The 17,562-nt window shown below is 39.8% G+C and overlaps 1 protein-coding gene across 1 annotated transcript in view; it reads right to left on the bottom strand.

The window, feature by feature from the left end:
- Window positions 1–17,010, bottom strand: part of bckdhb (branched chain keto acid dehydrogenase E1 subunit beta) — a 55,469-nt gene extending 38,459 nt beyond the window's left edge. The window contains exons 1-6 of the mRNA XM_069537468.1: window positions 16,736–17,010; window positions 15,836–15,913; window positions 14,879–14,947; window positions 10,845–10,978; window positions 6,515–6,670; window positions 3,717–3,825 (exon numbers count right to left, since the gene is read on the bottom strand). Coding sequence (XP_069393569.1) covers window positions 3,717–3,825; window positions 6,515–6,670; window positions 10,845–10,978; window positions 14,879–14,947; window positions 15,836–15,913; window positions 16,736–16,964 — 775 coding nt within the window. The 5' untranslated portion in view covers window positions 16,965–17,010. The remainder of the gene's footprint in view (window positions 1–3,716; window positions 3,826–6,514; window positions 6,671–10,844; window positions 10,979–14,878; window positions 14,948–15,835; window positions 15,914–16,735) is intronic.
- Window positions 17,011–17,562: the final 552 nt, after the last annotated feature.

The raw sequence follows: 17,562 nt of genomic DNA, 5'->3' as shown, positions 1-17,562 counted from the left end.
GAAGCAAACATAGCTTTGACCGATTATAAGAACACAGCTGTGAGGTATTAAAGACATCAGTAATGATAAAACAAGAAGGTTTGCATATCTGCTTTTATCTCCCTATCTCTCTAACCCCTTATCCGATTTCCAATAATATCAATTTACTTTTAAATGTGCTACTTTGGCCTGGATGTAGCTGCCTAGAGTTGGGGGTGGTGGGCGGGACATTACTCGAGACATCTGATTTGTTAGACGTCATGACTATCAACACTGAAGGCCACTGAAGTGCAACAGACCAATGCAGAGGAACGCATTTCAGACTGTAGCAACTTTGGTCACGGAGTGGAGCTGTGTTTCAAAGGTAATGCCCGGGCCACACTGGCTGCTGTTGCACACACACTTGCACACACACACTGCCTACTGCTCATCACCTGTAGTTCTTTACGTTAACTTTAAATATAACTACAACCTTAGTGAGGTTTCTGGTGTGATCACTGTATTTCCTTGTTTAAAAGTAATCCTATGTATTCAAATAAATACTAGTACTATACAGTATACAAGCCTTGCATCTTCCGGTCCTGCACACATTTCACAACAATAACCCTTTTTTAAAAATGAATGGATTCAGTCAACAGAAACGCTGGAGTGCTTTTATCTTCAAACGGTTGGCAACAGGAAGTGTTGCAAATATTTCTTTTGAATCAATTCAACAGATAAGTATTGAAACTATGATGAAAAATCATTTTCTAGGTTCATTCTGCAGCGTATGGTATACGGAAAAAACTTCAAAAAGGCGAGATCTCGAATCACTACAATAGCAGTGCTGCTTCCGCAGCTGGTAGCAACTCTGTTTTCTGCACCAATATCTGGTTCTGTTAAATTGCAAATACTGATCAAACTCAAATTTCAGTACAAAGTTTTACTGGTTTCATTTATTTTAACTTCAGGGAGCTATTTTGTTTAATTATTGATTTTATTGATTTATTGTTTCTTTATTGATTTAAGTTAACATCAGAAGAATGCTGCTGGGAGCTCCCTACACTTTTTATTTTTGGAAATGCAATTAATTTGCTTAATTGCATTTCGAAAAAATGTTGTGCTGGAGTTTGTGTTTAATTGTAAATTTCGACACCTAGATTCAATTTTTTACTGCAAATGTATATCGGTCTCTGCCCTGAAAAGAAATGGCACTATTAGAAATATGCCAAATTAGCCATTGGCAGTATCCATGTGTACTGTTCCCAGTGATATGCAGAAAATTATCACTGAATTAAACTTACATCGAGGAAAAAAAAAATTATGACTGACACGGAGTTTGAATTTTCAACTAATGCTAATGCTTCATATCTCTTCTGCGTGCCTAAAAGATTGACAATATCTGTATTACTGCATAGCTATACAAAACCATATTAATCACTGTCGTAGTCTACAGTTCTAAAGGCCTGGTCACTTTCGAAATTACAACAGCAAAGATTTGAAGGAAATCCCTTAATTCTTGTCCAATAGTAAGCCAGCTTTAGAGGGCTGACCTGTGAGGGAATGTAGAGCCAGAAAATGGATCAAGCTCTAATGGGCCATGTTCAGACCTGACATTAACAAGTTGATAACACTAAGTAAAGGTGGTAGGTCTGAGGAAGCATTTCAGAGCCCATCATACACATGGTATTTTGAGGTAGTCTGAGACGTATGTGGCCACATTCTTTTAGCTGTGTGAACGCTGCATTGAAGGACTGTGAGCTCAATTTTCCAATAGTGACCAAGCTAACACACTTGCTGAAAAGCAATTAAGCAGCCATTATCAGGGAGGTTAACGCAATAGGTTTTCTTCACAGACAAAAAATGGAGTCTGAGATGCTATTGTGAAGAGTGCTAAGCATGTACCAGCTCATATAATGTAATGTACAATAGTTTTTGATGGTTTGTCTTTTGAAGTAGTCATAAAGCTTCTATAATCAAAGTTCTCATGGATATGTGAAGATAACTTTTGCTATAGACCTAAATATTTTACTATTTATTTGGATGCTCCTTAAAAACAAGAATAATATGCAGGATGTGATGAACCAGGGCCCCATAGTTCTGGAAAGGTGGTGGAAAAGTAAGTGTGGAGGTCTGCTCCCGATGAGCTGATGAAGGTTTTTAATACCAGACTGCACTGTAAAATGGAAAATGTTATGGACAGGGATCACTAACCTTTTTCCATAATTGAAACAATCTCAACAGTCGGTTGTTAAATTTCACGATCTCATCTGGCTCTAATCAACGGCACTTATCAATGCAGGAAAGAAACAATAATTCGGAGAAGCTTTGATTTGAGGCTGCTAGTGCCAGTCTATTCCGGTTCTGTCTTTCTTGTCTATAACAAGCTTGTACATCATCTTCAAGAAATATAACGGTTGGATACCTTTTTCCACAGCAGCCTGTCCAACCACTCCACACTGAACACTGGTGCTCCCTCCACAAAGTAAGAGGAGGGGGAGCAGACTCAGCTCAGCACTGTCAACATTTCACACCCCATTTAGACGGTCTGCTTCACACTTGTGATCCTACTGATCCCACTCACATTGTTTGCAGTCAGGCATATTGTTTGGTTGTCTTGCCTCGCACTTCTAAAAGGAAGAACATTTGCTTTGAATGAAGAAACCAGGCAGGCAGACAGCAGGCCAGTGAGGCACAACGCTGGAGGAGGCTGAACATCAGTAGGGGCTGCGTTCTATGACGATATACCTCAACTCAACACAGAAAATTGGCTATTGTTTCATATCATGTTCCTTCTAAATGACACTTTTTAACCACAATATTTTCTATTAACTGAACAGTGATTTGCGTTCTACCACAAAGCACGGATACGTGCGGTATATCTAGTTGGAAGCAACACAATTTAACAGGAGGTGCACTTCAAACAGTCAAGACAAAACTAGAATCTTGTTGCTAAAAGAAACGCTAGTTCTACTGTTAAAGAGAATCATAACCTGCTGTTATGATAGTTTTGACTGAATTCGTATTATATACATTTATTTATATATTTACTCAAAAACGTACACAAAGGCTCGAAGAAAAAGAGCAAATTAATCAAATAAGATTGAGTAATGAGTCAGAAAATAATTCTAAACATTATTAGAAATAGCCCTTCCCACAAGGTCATTTCAGATTAGGGCCAGGCCAATTTATCAGATAAATGGAGAGATCCATATGAAAATCCTTATTTTACAGAATAAAAAATAAAGACAAGATGTCCATCAATGTTTACATTTTGCATAAGAAATGTTTGTTTTTACTTTAAGTTCTATATATTTGGCTGTATTTATATTTTATTTTTATTTACTGAAAATAATTATGGTTAAACTGTAAAATATCAGAGCTCACATTTCTTTCATTCATAAGGGTATGATATGACATCTTAGAAATTAATATATGTATAATTTTTCTAACTAAGCAACTATTTTTCAAAAAATATATACACATATACAGTATATACACATATCTGTGTTGTACATTATTTACTCCCTAATATCAGTATCAGAGCTGGCCCCCAAAAAATCGATCAGGCTCTATTTTACACAAATTAAATATTCATAGAATTGAAAGAAAATGTGTTATCTTTTGATATGTATTGCTACCTGAATATGAAATCTATTACTGAGATATGAGAATTTGAATAGGAACAAATGATTAAAGCTAACAAGGCTCCAATTACATGTCGACCTCAGACTCTTCACTGACAATCCCTATCGTACCTGCTGCTCTGTACAGGATCTTGGGCTCAAAGAAGATACATGGATTCTTGTCGTTGATGCAGGAGAGGAGCAGCCCCTTGGCCTGCACTGGACCACGTGGTATTACAACCTGAAAAATACAAGAAACACGTCTTTTGGTCAAAATATGCATGCTGCAGAAAAATAAACAGTCCTATTGTGAGATTTATAAATGTTTATTACTTTTAACAAACAGAAGATATACAAATATAACAATCAGAGACATTTGAAGCCAAACTCCTTAACCACAGCAATATTTGCGATTGTATGATATTAAGTTCAAAACTGGGGTATGATGACAACACTGGACCTCAGATGGAGCTAAAAGTGCTGATAGTATGCACTAAGATTAACATTTATCAGGCTGACCTTTGCTGAGAGACAACATGTTTATTGCTCTCAGCTGGGGTTACTCACAGTGGATCAACTGTGGCTGTAAACCACACAGACATTTATGTGTTTTTACACATCATTTTCTTAGTCACATCCTGAGGGCTTGTTAAAATGTGATATGTTCCTTTGTGAAATCATTGACCTCCACAACCTGGTTTGTTCTAAGCTAAGTGCTATACTTTGCCAAGTTGGAGCACGAAAACAGCTGTGCTTCCACTTCCCGAGGAAATCCAAACAGCGTGATTGGTTGTCACCATGCAGGTACTCAATGCTGCCCACTAGAGGACATAATCCACCTCAATCGGTTGCACCACTAGGTATCTTTTCGAGTTTTAAATAGTGTTACATGGAGCTCTGATGTTATGGGGAGATTACATAGACAATGAAAGGACTGTTGCACCTGCAGTCTTTGAAATAACATCCAAACACTGGAATGTCTGTCCCTTTATGGTAAAAAAGTATAGCTTGACTTAGGATCCAGCAGAGACAACTTTGAAAATGTACCTTCACCTTCAGCAAAGCTGTAGGAGGTCAGAACATACCCATCCTCAGGAAAATGTTATCACAGATAAGATAATAAAGAATCATGAAAGAACACATGGAAAGTATGGAGACTATACTGAAGGCTTGGGGATGCTCAACACTATGGGCAGTCAAAGTAGTTCCAGTGAATTGTGTGCTAGTTACAAAATCTGTCCTCACTTGACTTTTTGAAAAAAATGACAGCCCGAGAATTGACTGACTGACATCATTGTTTTATGAAACCTGTGTTTACACTGTGCACAATCAAACAGTTTTCATTAGGACTGAGGGAGCAACTGAGCAAATAACGCATTCAGAAATTTAACAGGCTTAGAGTGAGAAACTAACTCTCTCTGTGATCACTCCAGAGCTTTTCTATAGGCGCCAGCTGCCTGCCAAACAGCAGATGACTGGCTGAAGTTCAGCTGGATACTGCTCCACATCTTTGTGGCGAACCCTGTCACTCATTTTAAATGATGATACAGCTCAGCTGTTGTCATTAACCTGGATTTATTTAGATTTGGTCAAAAGACATTGCAATCATAAAGATATCATTTGCTCATCTGGCTTTCTGTCCAACTTGGATTTCTAACTGGCAGGATGAGGAGTTTGGAAGGGACGGTCGAGTTGCGTCACTACATGCCTCAGAAAAGAAGAGATCTAAGAATCCTTTCTTTTTTAACTCTCTACATAAACAGGATGAGTAGAGAGCCAAATTACTACTGATGCCAGCCAACAAAGAAATATGTGGTGGTGGAGGAAATGGTATCTTGGGAATCATTTTTCTTCTTTAGGATTAGATACTAGTTTTCATTTAACCAGCCTCCTTGTTTCTGCCACCATAGTCTCATTTTCTCTAGTGATGCTGACAGCAAAGAATTACAATTTCCCAATTCCCCTGGGTAATTTAGTCTCTAAGATAATTTGAGAATTTATTCATTGATTTATTGTTAATTGTCAGTTCTATATATAGACATATAGATATCATATTATCTATTGTATTATGTCTTACAGTACAGTATTTGTACAAACCATCAAATTATTATATTATTGTTATTTTCTTGTTTTATCATCATAACTATTATTATTATTATGAGTAACAGCATTCTATTGTACTGTTCTCATAATATAGATATTTAATATGCAGCTCATATATCCTGAACCATATTGATGCATTGTTTACTATTTATTACATCACAAAATTTCACCCCTTACTTGCTAGCACATATTTTTGCTAATGTGAGCTGTGCTCATGATGTGTTCCATAACATTGTTACTGTCTGTGTAGACAATCAGACCACATAGTTTCAGCTGCAGTTGTGGCATCATTGTAGTTTCTCTCATGTGAGAATTTATCTTTCACTCTTTAGTCTGTCTACCTATTACTCCGAATCTATTGTGCGTGAGTGTCCTTCAGGCACCCATGCTACTGCCATAGATTAATTAATTCTGTGGGAATCGCTGGCTTCACTGAAGATAAACCAGGTTGAATAACTTCACTATAGACTGTATATAAAAAAATTCTGCACACCACTTCCAGCACAAAAACAATAAAAAAGTGACAGAATAGTGTAGGCCTGTTTCAGGACGACTCACTAATGAAAAGGGATAATTGTGAAGATGGCTCCAGAGCATTTACACAGGCCAAGCTAACAGCCCATTCCAAAATACCACTGTGCTACTATAACTGATAACAATAAATATGGACTGCACATGTGTTATAAGTCCATTTCATAAACCGTAATGTTCTGCAAGAGTACTTATGAATATGTATTTGGGTAAGAAGTGACACTGCAAAAGTGCTCAAACAAGAAAGACTGGGAAACAAATACCAGTGAGAATCTGAATTGAACTGCATGTCTGACCTTGATGCCGGGGCAGTGGGCGAAGAACGCCTCTGGGCTTTGAGAGTGGTAAAGTGATCCGTGGCCGACACATCCCCACGGAGCCCGAATGGTGAGGTTGCCGCAGTCAAACAGGTTGCCAGAACGGTAGCGGTACTTGGCTGCTTCATTGACTATCTGGAAAGAGACCAGGAGTGATTCAGGTTAATAGGAATGCTGCAGACGGTTTCAATGTGAAAAAATAAAATAAAACATTGTAACATCATAGAGTGAGGTTTCAGTGTTTCCCAATAAATATATACACCGATGAACGAATTATTCAAGTTGAAAATGTTTACTGATGTACATTCTATAATTTGGATTAAAAATAATACGGAAAATCAAAGAAAAAAACTGAAATCACAGGGTGATCCAACTTGTGTGACTTTTATCACAGCAACTCATAATGTTAGTGTCCATGTGCCAGTATGCACACCCGAAAACTTCTGGGCATACTCCTGATTGGCGAATGGTGTCCTAGGGGATCTCATCCCAGACCTGGATCAGGGCATCAGTGAGCTCATGCACAGTCTGTGGCAGGATTTGGTAGCGTTGGATGCATTGATACATAACGTCCCATAGGTGCTCAATTGGATTAAGGTCAGGGGGAACGAGAGGGCCAGTCAATGCCTCTGTCATCCAGGAACTGCCGACACTCAGGCCACATGAGGCCGGAAATTGTGCTGCACCAGGAGGCACCCGGGGCACACTGCACCAGCATAGGTTCTGGCAATCTCTCTGAGGATTTCATCCCGATACCTAACAGCAGTCAAGGTACTGTTGGCAATGACATGGAGGTCTGTGCGACCCTCCAAGGATTCACCTCCCCAGATGATCACTGACCCACCACCAAACCAGTCATGCTGGATGATGTTACAGGCACCATAACGTTCACCACAGCTTCTCCACTCTTTTGGGCCTGTCACATGTGCTCAGTGTGAACCGGCTCTCAGGTGTGAAGAGAACGGGGCGCCAAAAGCAGACCTGCTAAGTCTGGTGTTCTTTGGCAAATGCCAATCAAGCTGCACAGTGCTGGGCTGTGAGCACAAGTCCCACTAGAGGTTGTCAGGCCCTCATGCCAACCCCATGGATTATGTTTCTGACAGTTTAGTCAGAAACATGCACACCTGTAGCCTCCTGTTCATCCTCACAAAAAGGAGCCGATACCGGTCCTGCTCCTGGGTTGATGCCCTTCTACGCCCTGTCCAGCTCTCCTTGTGTAACTGCCTCCATGTGCTTGAGATTGTGCTGGGAGACACAGCAAACCTTCTGGTGACCACACGTATGGATGAGCCTTCCTGGAGGACTGGACTACCTTTGTAACCTGATCGGGCTGCAGATACCGCCTCATGCTACCAGTAGTGACAAGGAGACTAGCAAAACACAAAACTAAAGAAGTACTAGTCAGGAAGGATAAAGAGAGAGCAGCCGTCTGTGGCTAGCACATGCAAAACCATTCCGTTTTTTGGAGCTTGTCTTGATTTTGCTTCTCTATTGCACCTGTTGTCACTTTAATTTGCACCTAAGCAGGTGAAACTGATTCATTATAACTTGTGCTTCTGAAATGAACAGATTGATATCCCTAAAATTTAACTGACTTGCTATTATACTGTGACAATTAAGTGTTCCCTTAATTTTTTGGAGTAGTGTATATATATGTGCAGCTCCATTTGCAGCGTGCTCACTCGCTCTGTCTTGCTATGGTCCATTATGTTCTCACCATCCACGCTGACAGTCCTCATACTTTCTCATTCGAAAACTTCTTTTTCACTCTGCAGCCTGTGTTCCTGTTTTTATAATTTGTTGCGTGTGAGTGTGACCTTTGTGCAATTTCACTACAGTTACCACTGTACATTGAATTAATTCTGTGGGAAATGCTAGTTTTTGTGAGTATAGTGACTTATTAGTATAGTGAATTATTAAAAAATGATTAAGAGAATCTTCTGTTTTCATGAAAAAGACCACAGCAGTGGACAAAGGGATGAGGCTTCAGTCTCTGCTTCGCCTCTTAAAGCTTTAAAACTGGACTTTATTTTTAACGAGCACAATCACCTCAAGTGACTGGTTTCTTTTACCTACTTCTACAGTTTTTGATACTAGACTTTCCTCCCTGAAACTCAGATGGGCTGTTAATTCAGCTTTTATTTCTCTCTAAGGTCAGTTTGGATGTCATTATTTTAAGTGAGAGCACAGAAAGAGAAAGGGGAAGCCCACTCAAGGACGGACACTAGATTAAACCCACTGTATCCAAAGCATTGTAGCAGAAGTCTGTTAGAAACCAGCTGCATTAGCACAAATATTCTGTTTTATGTTACCATGATGTAGCAGGGGCTCACATTAATCTTGAGAATACACAGAATGACACTAGTGTCAACAAGTACAGTATGCATGGCACAGCAGTACGACCCACTGTCGTGCTTAGCCTGTTGATGGCACATTAATCTTCCTGCGTTCAGTCGGTTAGTAAGGACATTCTCCAGAGTTTCTCCAGCCAGCTGAGCCCACTAGTAAAAACTAGTAAGTGAGCCCATGTGAGAAAAAAAGCAGGAGAGAGGATTCACAGTGAGCCAGTGGGTGTGTTGATTATGTTTCTCACACATGACACACCCAAAACAGAAAAAAAAAGAATACAAACATCTCAGGGTGAAAAAGACGAGCCATACACATAAAAGACCGACAATTGTGTCAAATTGGAAAGATGAGATTTGAGAGCTTTTGGTGAAATGGGCCGACACCGTTGTTAATGTGCTGTAAACAAAAACATGTGATCTCCACAGCAGAATAAATACATTCCATCTTGCCTTTTGCATGTCACGCCACCCCTCGCTTTAATACTCTAGAGATTTTATGTTACGTGGACACTCTCTGGAGTTCATGTCTGAAAACAGCTACGGCCTTTTTCCCCTCTCTACCTTTCTTTGCTTGGTGTTTGTGAAGGTGCTGATTTTTTTTTTTCTCAGACTATAGGCCTATGTGTGGACCTCATCAATTATACACAAATAAAACTGCAAACACACAAGGTATTACTACATTTATACAGAACAATGACATGGATTCAAACTAAATATTACAGAATTATATCATATCCTTGACTGTTGGACTGATTTCGAATCACTTGCATTATAACATGTATTAGTGCAAGGCATATCGTCTTAGTATCAGAGCATAGCATAATGTATTTGCTACGTTTAAGCATAACACTGTGGATTAGAGAGATAATATTGTTGAGTTGGCAGCTTTGTTTACAACCTTTTTACAGGCTTTTTACAGTTTTTGCCTTCAGCTTCTAGCATATGCTGATTTTAGAACAGTTAGGCCACTTTAGGTCACAATGCATGTTGATGGGATATCGTTTGTCTCAGGACTGACAAAAACATGGATGTTTTTCCGCCCTTTTGTTATTTCCATCCTTTTACTATTAAGGCTTTTTCCGATGCAGTTCTCATCATGTATTGGGTGATGCAAAGAGGAGCTATCATGTTCCCATGGAGTCTGTGAGGTAGTCAGGGGCTTCATTTGATAAAGGGAAAAAAGCTGGAAATATGATGATCTTAATGATCATAATGATGTGATATTATTAAAAAAACTTAAGTCTTATTCATATTCAACATGAAATGACACCACATAAGTGTTTGCACACATTGTAACTGTGTGTGTGCGTGTGTGTGTGTGTGTGTGTGTGTGTGTGTGTTCAATGGTTCTTTTCTCGCTGCGTTTTGTTAAAGCAGGATCAACACAAATTTGTCCCCAAAAAACACTTACAAGTGAGACTGAGGTTAATGCTACTTTATAAAAGTATTAACTTCATTATCCAGTCACTGTTTAAGACATGTAAAAAAAAATCAACATTTCAGGGCCTAAAATCAAGATTATTAGATTGCCTGTACAATGTCTGTGCGTCCTTGTTTCTTCTGCGTGAGGACATTTAGCAGGAAAAGTGTGATTTCCTCAACTTGCTTCCCCATAATCCAACTCTGTATTTGATGAAATACCTGGAAATTACTAGCAAGTGTGATCCACTGCTAAAAGAGAGATTCCTCCTGGAGCCAGTTATGAAAACACAAACAGATCTGGTCTTGTACGGACGCTGTAGCAGTCTGTGCAGTATGAGCCTTTTTTTACGACACATTTGAACTTATCAGGGAAAGCACAGGTGTAACTAATTACATAATAAAAAAATGAGCTCATCTCAATGGAAAAGAAAGTTGTTTTGAATGCCATAGATTGTACCTGCACCTGTGCTCGTCCTGTTACAACAAGCCAACATGTCTGGTGTGAAAGAGGTTGGCCAACCAAGGCAGCAAACTTTTACCTGGTCAAAAGCAGGAAAGATGTAGTCAGCAAACTGGATCTCAGCGATGGCCGTGGCACCAGCGACGGCTGCACCAATACCAAATCCCACAATCCCCTGCTCACAGAGGGGAGTGTTGAAGACTCTGTCCTTGCCTGGGGAGATAACAGAAGAGAGGAGTTAAAGAGAGATTAAGTAGCTGGAGCACTATTAGGAAGGAAACTGACGACTCGTCTTTGTATGGACAGAAAACTAACTCTCACCTGAAAGTACGGACCAAGGTTCATATCTTTTTTAACAATGCTTACATTTGATCTGGTTATCTGGCAAGCTTAATACTTTTGCATGACATCTTCAAGTACATCTACCTATACTTGACATTGATTGGACAGGCATGAGTCTGACCTCTGTGTGTTGTCCATTCAGCTATAGTATTCACTATTTTTTTAAATAAAGATCATAGAAAAAAGTAATCTTTACATTTGAATGGAGAAAATGAATCAACCCGTTTGCTTCGTTGTCACTGTAATATCACTATGGTATTATTATCAGCAAAATTAAAAGTCTGAACTCTACAACAAAAAGCTTTCAGATAGGTCAGATATAATTTTGGTCCGTGGGTCTGGACCGTGGTCTGAGACACCTTTCACACCTGTTATTTTGGTTCAGACTAAACTGGAGAGTCCAATGGTCAGGACCAAACAATGTAGGTATGAAAGCTCCCTACGAAGCTGAGGCACCAATAGAGGAAACTAGTGGCTACTAATCTTTGAATCAACAGAAAGCTTCAGTTTCAAAGTTTAAAGTGTGGTCAACTGAATCTGATTATTTATTTCCGATAACAATTTCAGAGGGTATCTAAGGACGAGCAGGGTTTTTGATAACAGGAGAAGGTCCATGCTGCACACTTATGCGATGAGATTGCAAAGAATACTCTCACTTAAAATGCCATGCGGTCCTAAAATAAATTAAGTGACAAGCTGATGACACCTCTTCAGCTGTAGCCAACCAAGCCTGTGATGAACACACAACCCCCATGAAGTCAAAACACAAACACTAAGAACTATTTTCCATTCTCCACCCTATAATACAGCAAAGAACCACAAGAGTGGGTGTCTAAAATTGGACTGAGTGTGTTATTTTTGCTTTCATCTTCGTGTATTTGCTAATCCGGTCTTATGCTGTTTGGGTTTCTGTTGCTTCTCAGCAGTGAAAACCATGCCCTTGTTTGCCCTGCTCTGTACTCACAAAGTTCATTGAGTGACCACAGCACCGCACACCCTCCGAGGAATGAACAATTAAGTAATCAAAATTTTGTGCCATGCTGCTCAGACTGAGCCAGCCTCGCACATGCGGCTTCATGTGAAAGTGAGGCTAAATACCAACAAGCGCTAATTCAACTCATGAAAGATAGCACAATCAATGGATGTTACATAAAACAATGTGCAACTGTGAAATTTACTGTTGAGTTGATGTTCGTCCCTCAGTTGTTCACATGTTTGGGTAACCTTTATAGTTGGCATGTGACACCAACTCTGCTTTCAGTGCAAAAATGGCTCAACACATTAGTGAGAGGGAGAGTCGCTCACATCAGAGTCAACGAGTGCTGCGTTTTTTCAGGGAAACGCTCCGAAGTAGCCAGTAACCTGTGACGAATGCATCTGCTTTGTAATATAAAAGCCACTTATGTATTGTGCAACCTGCATTAACCTCTGTTCTGTACAATGGCTGCGGGTGGCAAGAGGAGTGCAGGGCCCCTTTCAATGATGAGGGGGATAAAAACAGCTTAGCATCTGTCACTGTACGCAAGGATGAGATGGAAAATAATGATCCCTCTACAAAAAGGTCAACACGTCTGACGTCAATGAAAACAAAAGGCAAGGCCAGCTACTGTAGGATGGATTTGAGACTCCTCGCCATCAAAAACACAGAAAATAAGCCAAAACAAGACAAATGTATATCTATAAAAATAAACATAATTCAAGTACTGTTGTTTTATGGCTTCAAAATTATGTTTTGTGTCACATTAACATTTAGCTGAAGAAATAGTGGTGTTTGCAGAGTGGTTGTTCCCAGACTTACTGAAAAATTATATTTGATCAGATTTGTGTGTGTGTATATATATATATTTCCATAAATCCAATATGTTTCCATGCATCTAGGAGTTATTAGCTATAACCACTGACTGTCATTCGACTCAACACCAATCTAGGACATGCTCTCAGCCTGGTTCATGTAGAAAACTCCCTGATTTTAGTCATTAGTAGATCTTGTACCCAAAAGATATGTTCTGCTACCAAAACTGCAGCTGTATGCTTATTTCAAAGGGTAAATCATCATTAAATAATACAGGACATATGTATAGTTTGATAGTTAAGTAAACAGCTAGTGCATTCCTCTCAATGGGTTCATACTTAAAAGCAACCCACAGTAGAGGTTACATCTCAGATTACATGGACAACATTTGACAGAGGCGTGTTAATAAAAACATTCTATTTAGCTGCTTCAGTTTTAAACTGATTTGGTGCATGCTGCCCTGTCACAACCATCCTGGACACTTGAATCATGAAACAGATCCATTGTTCATTTTCTTAGTAACTTCTGCACTTTTTCTTTAGTTAGACGATGAGTTACATGTCTTATGTGAGAAAGACAGATTTACCCTTTAAAGGCACAAATAGCTAAACGAGTATATATAATATATAATGGTAACTAACAAACTGGGCCTGGAATGCACCATAGACCTTCCGACAAAGTGATATGAACTATAATAATGAGAAAATCTATTGAGAAAGATGATCCACCTGTAGGATTTTGAAAGTAAACTACACAATATTGAAAAAAATGTGTTCAAAATGAACTTAGAGCAATGAGCACTGCCACAAAACATCAACTTAATGGATCGACTTTGTAAGGCTTCACTGCTACAGTGGACAAACGAGTACAAACAGATCCTTATGATCCTCCAGATGAACAATGAACAGTGATATGGCAGAGCTCCAGAGTGCGTCCATTTTGGTCGCACATGCAACCAAATATCTGTGAAGTGCGACTTAACAAATTCCTTGGTCACACCGATGGGCCAAACATTTAGCTGGTGTGTTTCTATATTTGATCGAGACTTGACTCGATCAAATAGTCCTCTAGACACTTCCTTATCTCCTCTGCGGAGTTTACACACACACACACACACCACAAGTTATTAAGACCTAAACAGTACTGAAAGTTTACTTTGTGTTTGTATGATTTGCTCAACACATACACACACAGACACACTATGCTTTGTATGGTTGCCTGTGGTTTATGTTTTATGTATTTGGGTATTTTAATATTTAAATTCTAATTCTGAAAAAAATTCCGACTGAACAGTCTTTTGAATGAAGTTCATTGCTCTTTGAAAGCGTGTACTTGCACTGACTAAGCTATAATATCATTGCACCAGCGGTTTCACAATGATGATAATAATATAATTGGTTGCAATAAATTCTGGGACAAAATATCATACAACAAAATATGTTATTTTGACAGGCCTACCTTAAAACATTTTAATAATCAGCAAGTGAGAGGTTTCCTTGTTCAGTTTACAGCTTTAATTCTGAGAATTTCTTTCATATCCAGGCAAAATTGGTATTGTACAATGAAATATTTGAATTTCCCTACGGAGATTAATAAAGTATTTTTGATTCTGAATATCCTTAATGCAATCGATTTTCAAACAAATCAAATTGAATCTAACCCAGCTTTAGTGAGAAATTACCAATGTACATGGGAACTGTCAAGAAAGGTTAAAAGGGTGCATTTTTGCAGCATTAAAGGTGCAGCGAAAATGTTTGGGTGCACCTAAATGAAACCAATGTAAAACGTTAGTCTGGAGACCTGTATGGTCTTGTTAGAGGAGGTGGTGAGACTGTGCACAGTCCTATGCTGCCATCTAGCGGGAAAAGTCAGGTAAAGCAGACCAGAGAACAGGTTAATGACTCCAATAGCAACTCAGTAATGGTGACTTGGTGGTGGAGTGGGTTATAGGGGTTAAAAGGTGGAAAAAAACATCTTACCATATTTGTCCCTCAGACCCACTGTGCATCGGAATACTCCACCGAAGGCAACATCTTCCCCAAAGATGACTGTAGATAAACACAAAACACAGTCTGTGATAAAGGTGCATGTTCTTCAACACACAACAGAATATAGAAAAATATTTATATTAAAAAAAAATCAGAAGTCTCTGATTGGCTCTCGTGACACGTGGCAAAGTGAACAAACCGATTAACTTATGTTTCCTGTTACTACAGAGTTGTCAGGCGGGGCAGGCAGCGTGTTCCATAATACAATAGCATTTTGTATTCCCACTTTCATTTTTTGAAACAAAATTTCCAAGAAGTGAACCACATAAAAGTAATTCATGTAGCATCTCAAACCCTTAAAAGAAATGTCAGGCCGAATCCAGGTGGTGGTAGTCGGGGATTGCCTTGTGTATATTCTGTGAAACATACACAGCCTCGAGAACTGTGCCAAGTCAGTTGATCACATGGTATCATATATTTAGACATTTAGTTGCTCTGTTGTCATCTTGATAAGCTTTTAGAGAAAGCGTTAGAGACGTTAGACCAAAGGCACCTGAGGATTTATAGATGCAAACAGCTAAGCGCTACAGTAAGCCTACATCACCATAGATCATGTTTGAAAGAAAGGATAAGAGTGAGGAAACCTGTCAGGAGGGTCGTGATTGCAGCCACACTGATAAAGTTATGTGTGCCACTGGTTATGACCACCGACTCTAATGATTTCACCTTTGTCTCAGATAAATTCTTGTCATTGTGTAACTCTGGCAAAGTGGACAGCTCCAGCTTTCAGTCCTACATTATCCAGGATCCGGTTACCAATGCTATACAGAACAAGCTAGCCAGACGTGCAAATAAGAGCAGTAGAGAATTTAAAATGTTCAACTGTAGGTCCAAATTATGCATGACTGTGAAACAACATGCATAACAATCAATCTCATAGGATCCTACCTGCTGTGGGATCGCTGGCGAGTGTGTTGTCCAAGGCACTTGTGATGGACTGGAACAAGTTCATCTTCTGTGTTGGTCCTAAAAGTTTCAAAATGAAAAAAATAAATAGGAGGAAAAAACATTTTGATGGACTTGTTATCATACAACAGATTTGGCTGAGCATGATCAGAAGTGACCGTACCAGTTGTTGCAGGTAAGAAACCACATTCCAGACGGTTGACAATGAATGTAACTTAAATCAATGGATCAGACACTGGTTGCAATTGTTACAGCAAAGGAAGTAATAATAATCATAATCTCTGGTCTGGATTATCTTTGTAATGTGTGCATGGTAACATCCAATTCGAATATAGTGCAGAATTAACAGTTAACTTATTCGGGCCTGCCTCACAAACTTACTTCATTTGACATTAGTTATCAGGTACCTGTGAAAAACACAGAATCAACTTTCCCAGGAAGCTGACAAGCGAGGAAAACTTGCCTCCATGTGTATTCACTTTCCCAGAAGCCAGCAGTGAATGGAAGTGATCTGAACCAGCCACAGAATCTGGACCACACCACTCTCTCGTGAGAGTAGTCTATGTGAAGGGGTCTTTGCTGCAGTCATGCTTTTCTATCAAGGTATGAACGGGTCACGTGTTCCAGCTGCTGAACACACATTTCAATAAACAAACCTTGTTTATCTGTGAGTGACGTTAGCAACCTTGTCTATTCCGGTTCGACCACTAAATATACAGTCACCGCACATGCAACTCAGTCATTAGACCTAACCACTAAATGTCCATGATGCTCTTGAGTCATTAGTCTTCATTATTGTTAAACTACCGACACTTCCAGTGAGACACAACTCGCTCACGTTAATGTTAGCCAAAGTTAGCCGGCTAGCAGCTAGCTCCTCACCATGGTCTGTGGGGACGGGGTCCGGCTGGTAGGTGAAGTGCGCTACGTGTCTCCTCTGTGTCCTTGTGCGGGAGCTGCAGCTCGGCGACGCTTTGAGCAGCGAGGCCCCGGCGGAGCTGTGAGCCCCGCTGCCGGCACCGAGGAGGGGAAGTTTCGAGTTAGCGCCTCGGAGCAAGAACCGTGCGGCGGCCGCCATGATTGTTGGTATTGATGAGCAGGAAGGGCACATGCATTAAAGTGCTGAGATCGTCTAGAAGAGTGTGAACACCACTCCGACTGAAATGTAATATATTCCGGTACCAAGCGACTTCCGGGTTATTTCCCACTTCGTGCTGGCTAGTAATACTTCCGTATGCATCCAGGTTTATAAGCAAGACATTTGCATTAAATAATAATATAACTTCAGAAGAATATATTCAGTCAGAATATTTGTTTAACATGTAGAAATGTAATAAATAGATGGAGCCCAATGACTATGTTTTAACAGCTGATTGTGGCAACGTGCCCCTCGTGGTACAAGGGAACAGCTTCAGAGTGAGACCTCCTGTTTAGTTGTCACCATACCATCCTCCTCGAGCATATAAAGGCTGCGATTGGTGGAAAAGGAGGGCGGTGCGCGAGGCGAGGCGTTCTGCTACACGGGACTGCGCGCGCACATACAGCTGTGCGCGCGCGTCCCGCGTGGTGGTTGTGTTCATGTATTTACATGGGGACTGAGTGAACTGTTGACACACACACACACACACACACACACAGAACTAATTCTAACCCTTCATCAGAAATACTTGAGGTTCTAGAATGAAAATGGTTTTCATACAGATATCTGT

This window comes from Paralichthys olivaceus, chromosome 13, assembly GCF_024713975.1.
Source record: "Paralichthys olivaceus isolate ysfri-2021 chromosome 13, ASM2471397v2, whole genome shotgun sequence".
Taxonomy (NCBI): Eukaryota; Metazoa; Chordata; class Actinopteri; order Pleuronectiformes; family Paralichthyidae; genus Paralichthys; species Paralichthys olivaceus.
Note: the sequence above shows the minus strand (reverse complement) of the source record. Positions and strands in the feature narration are given on the sequence as shown.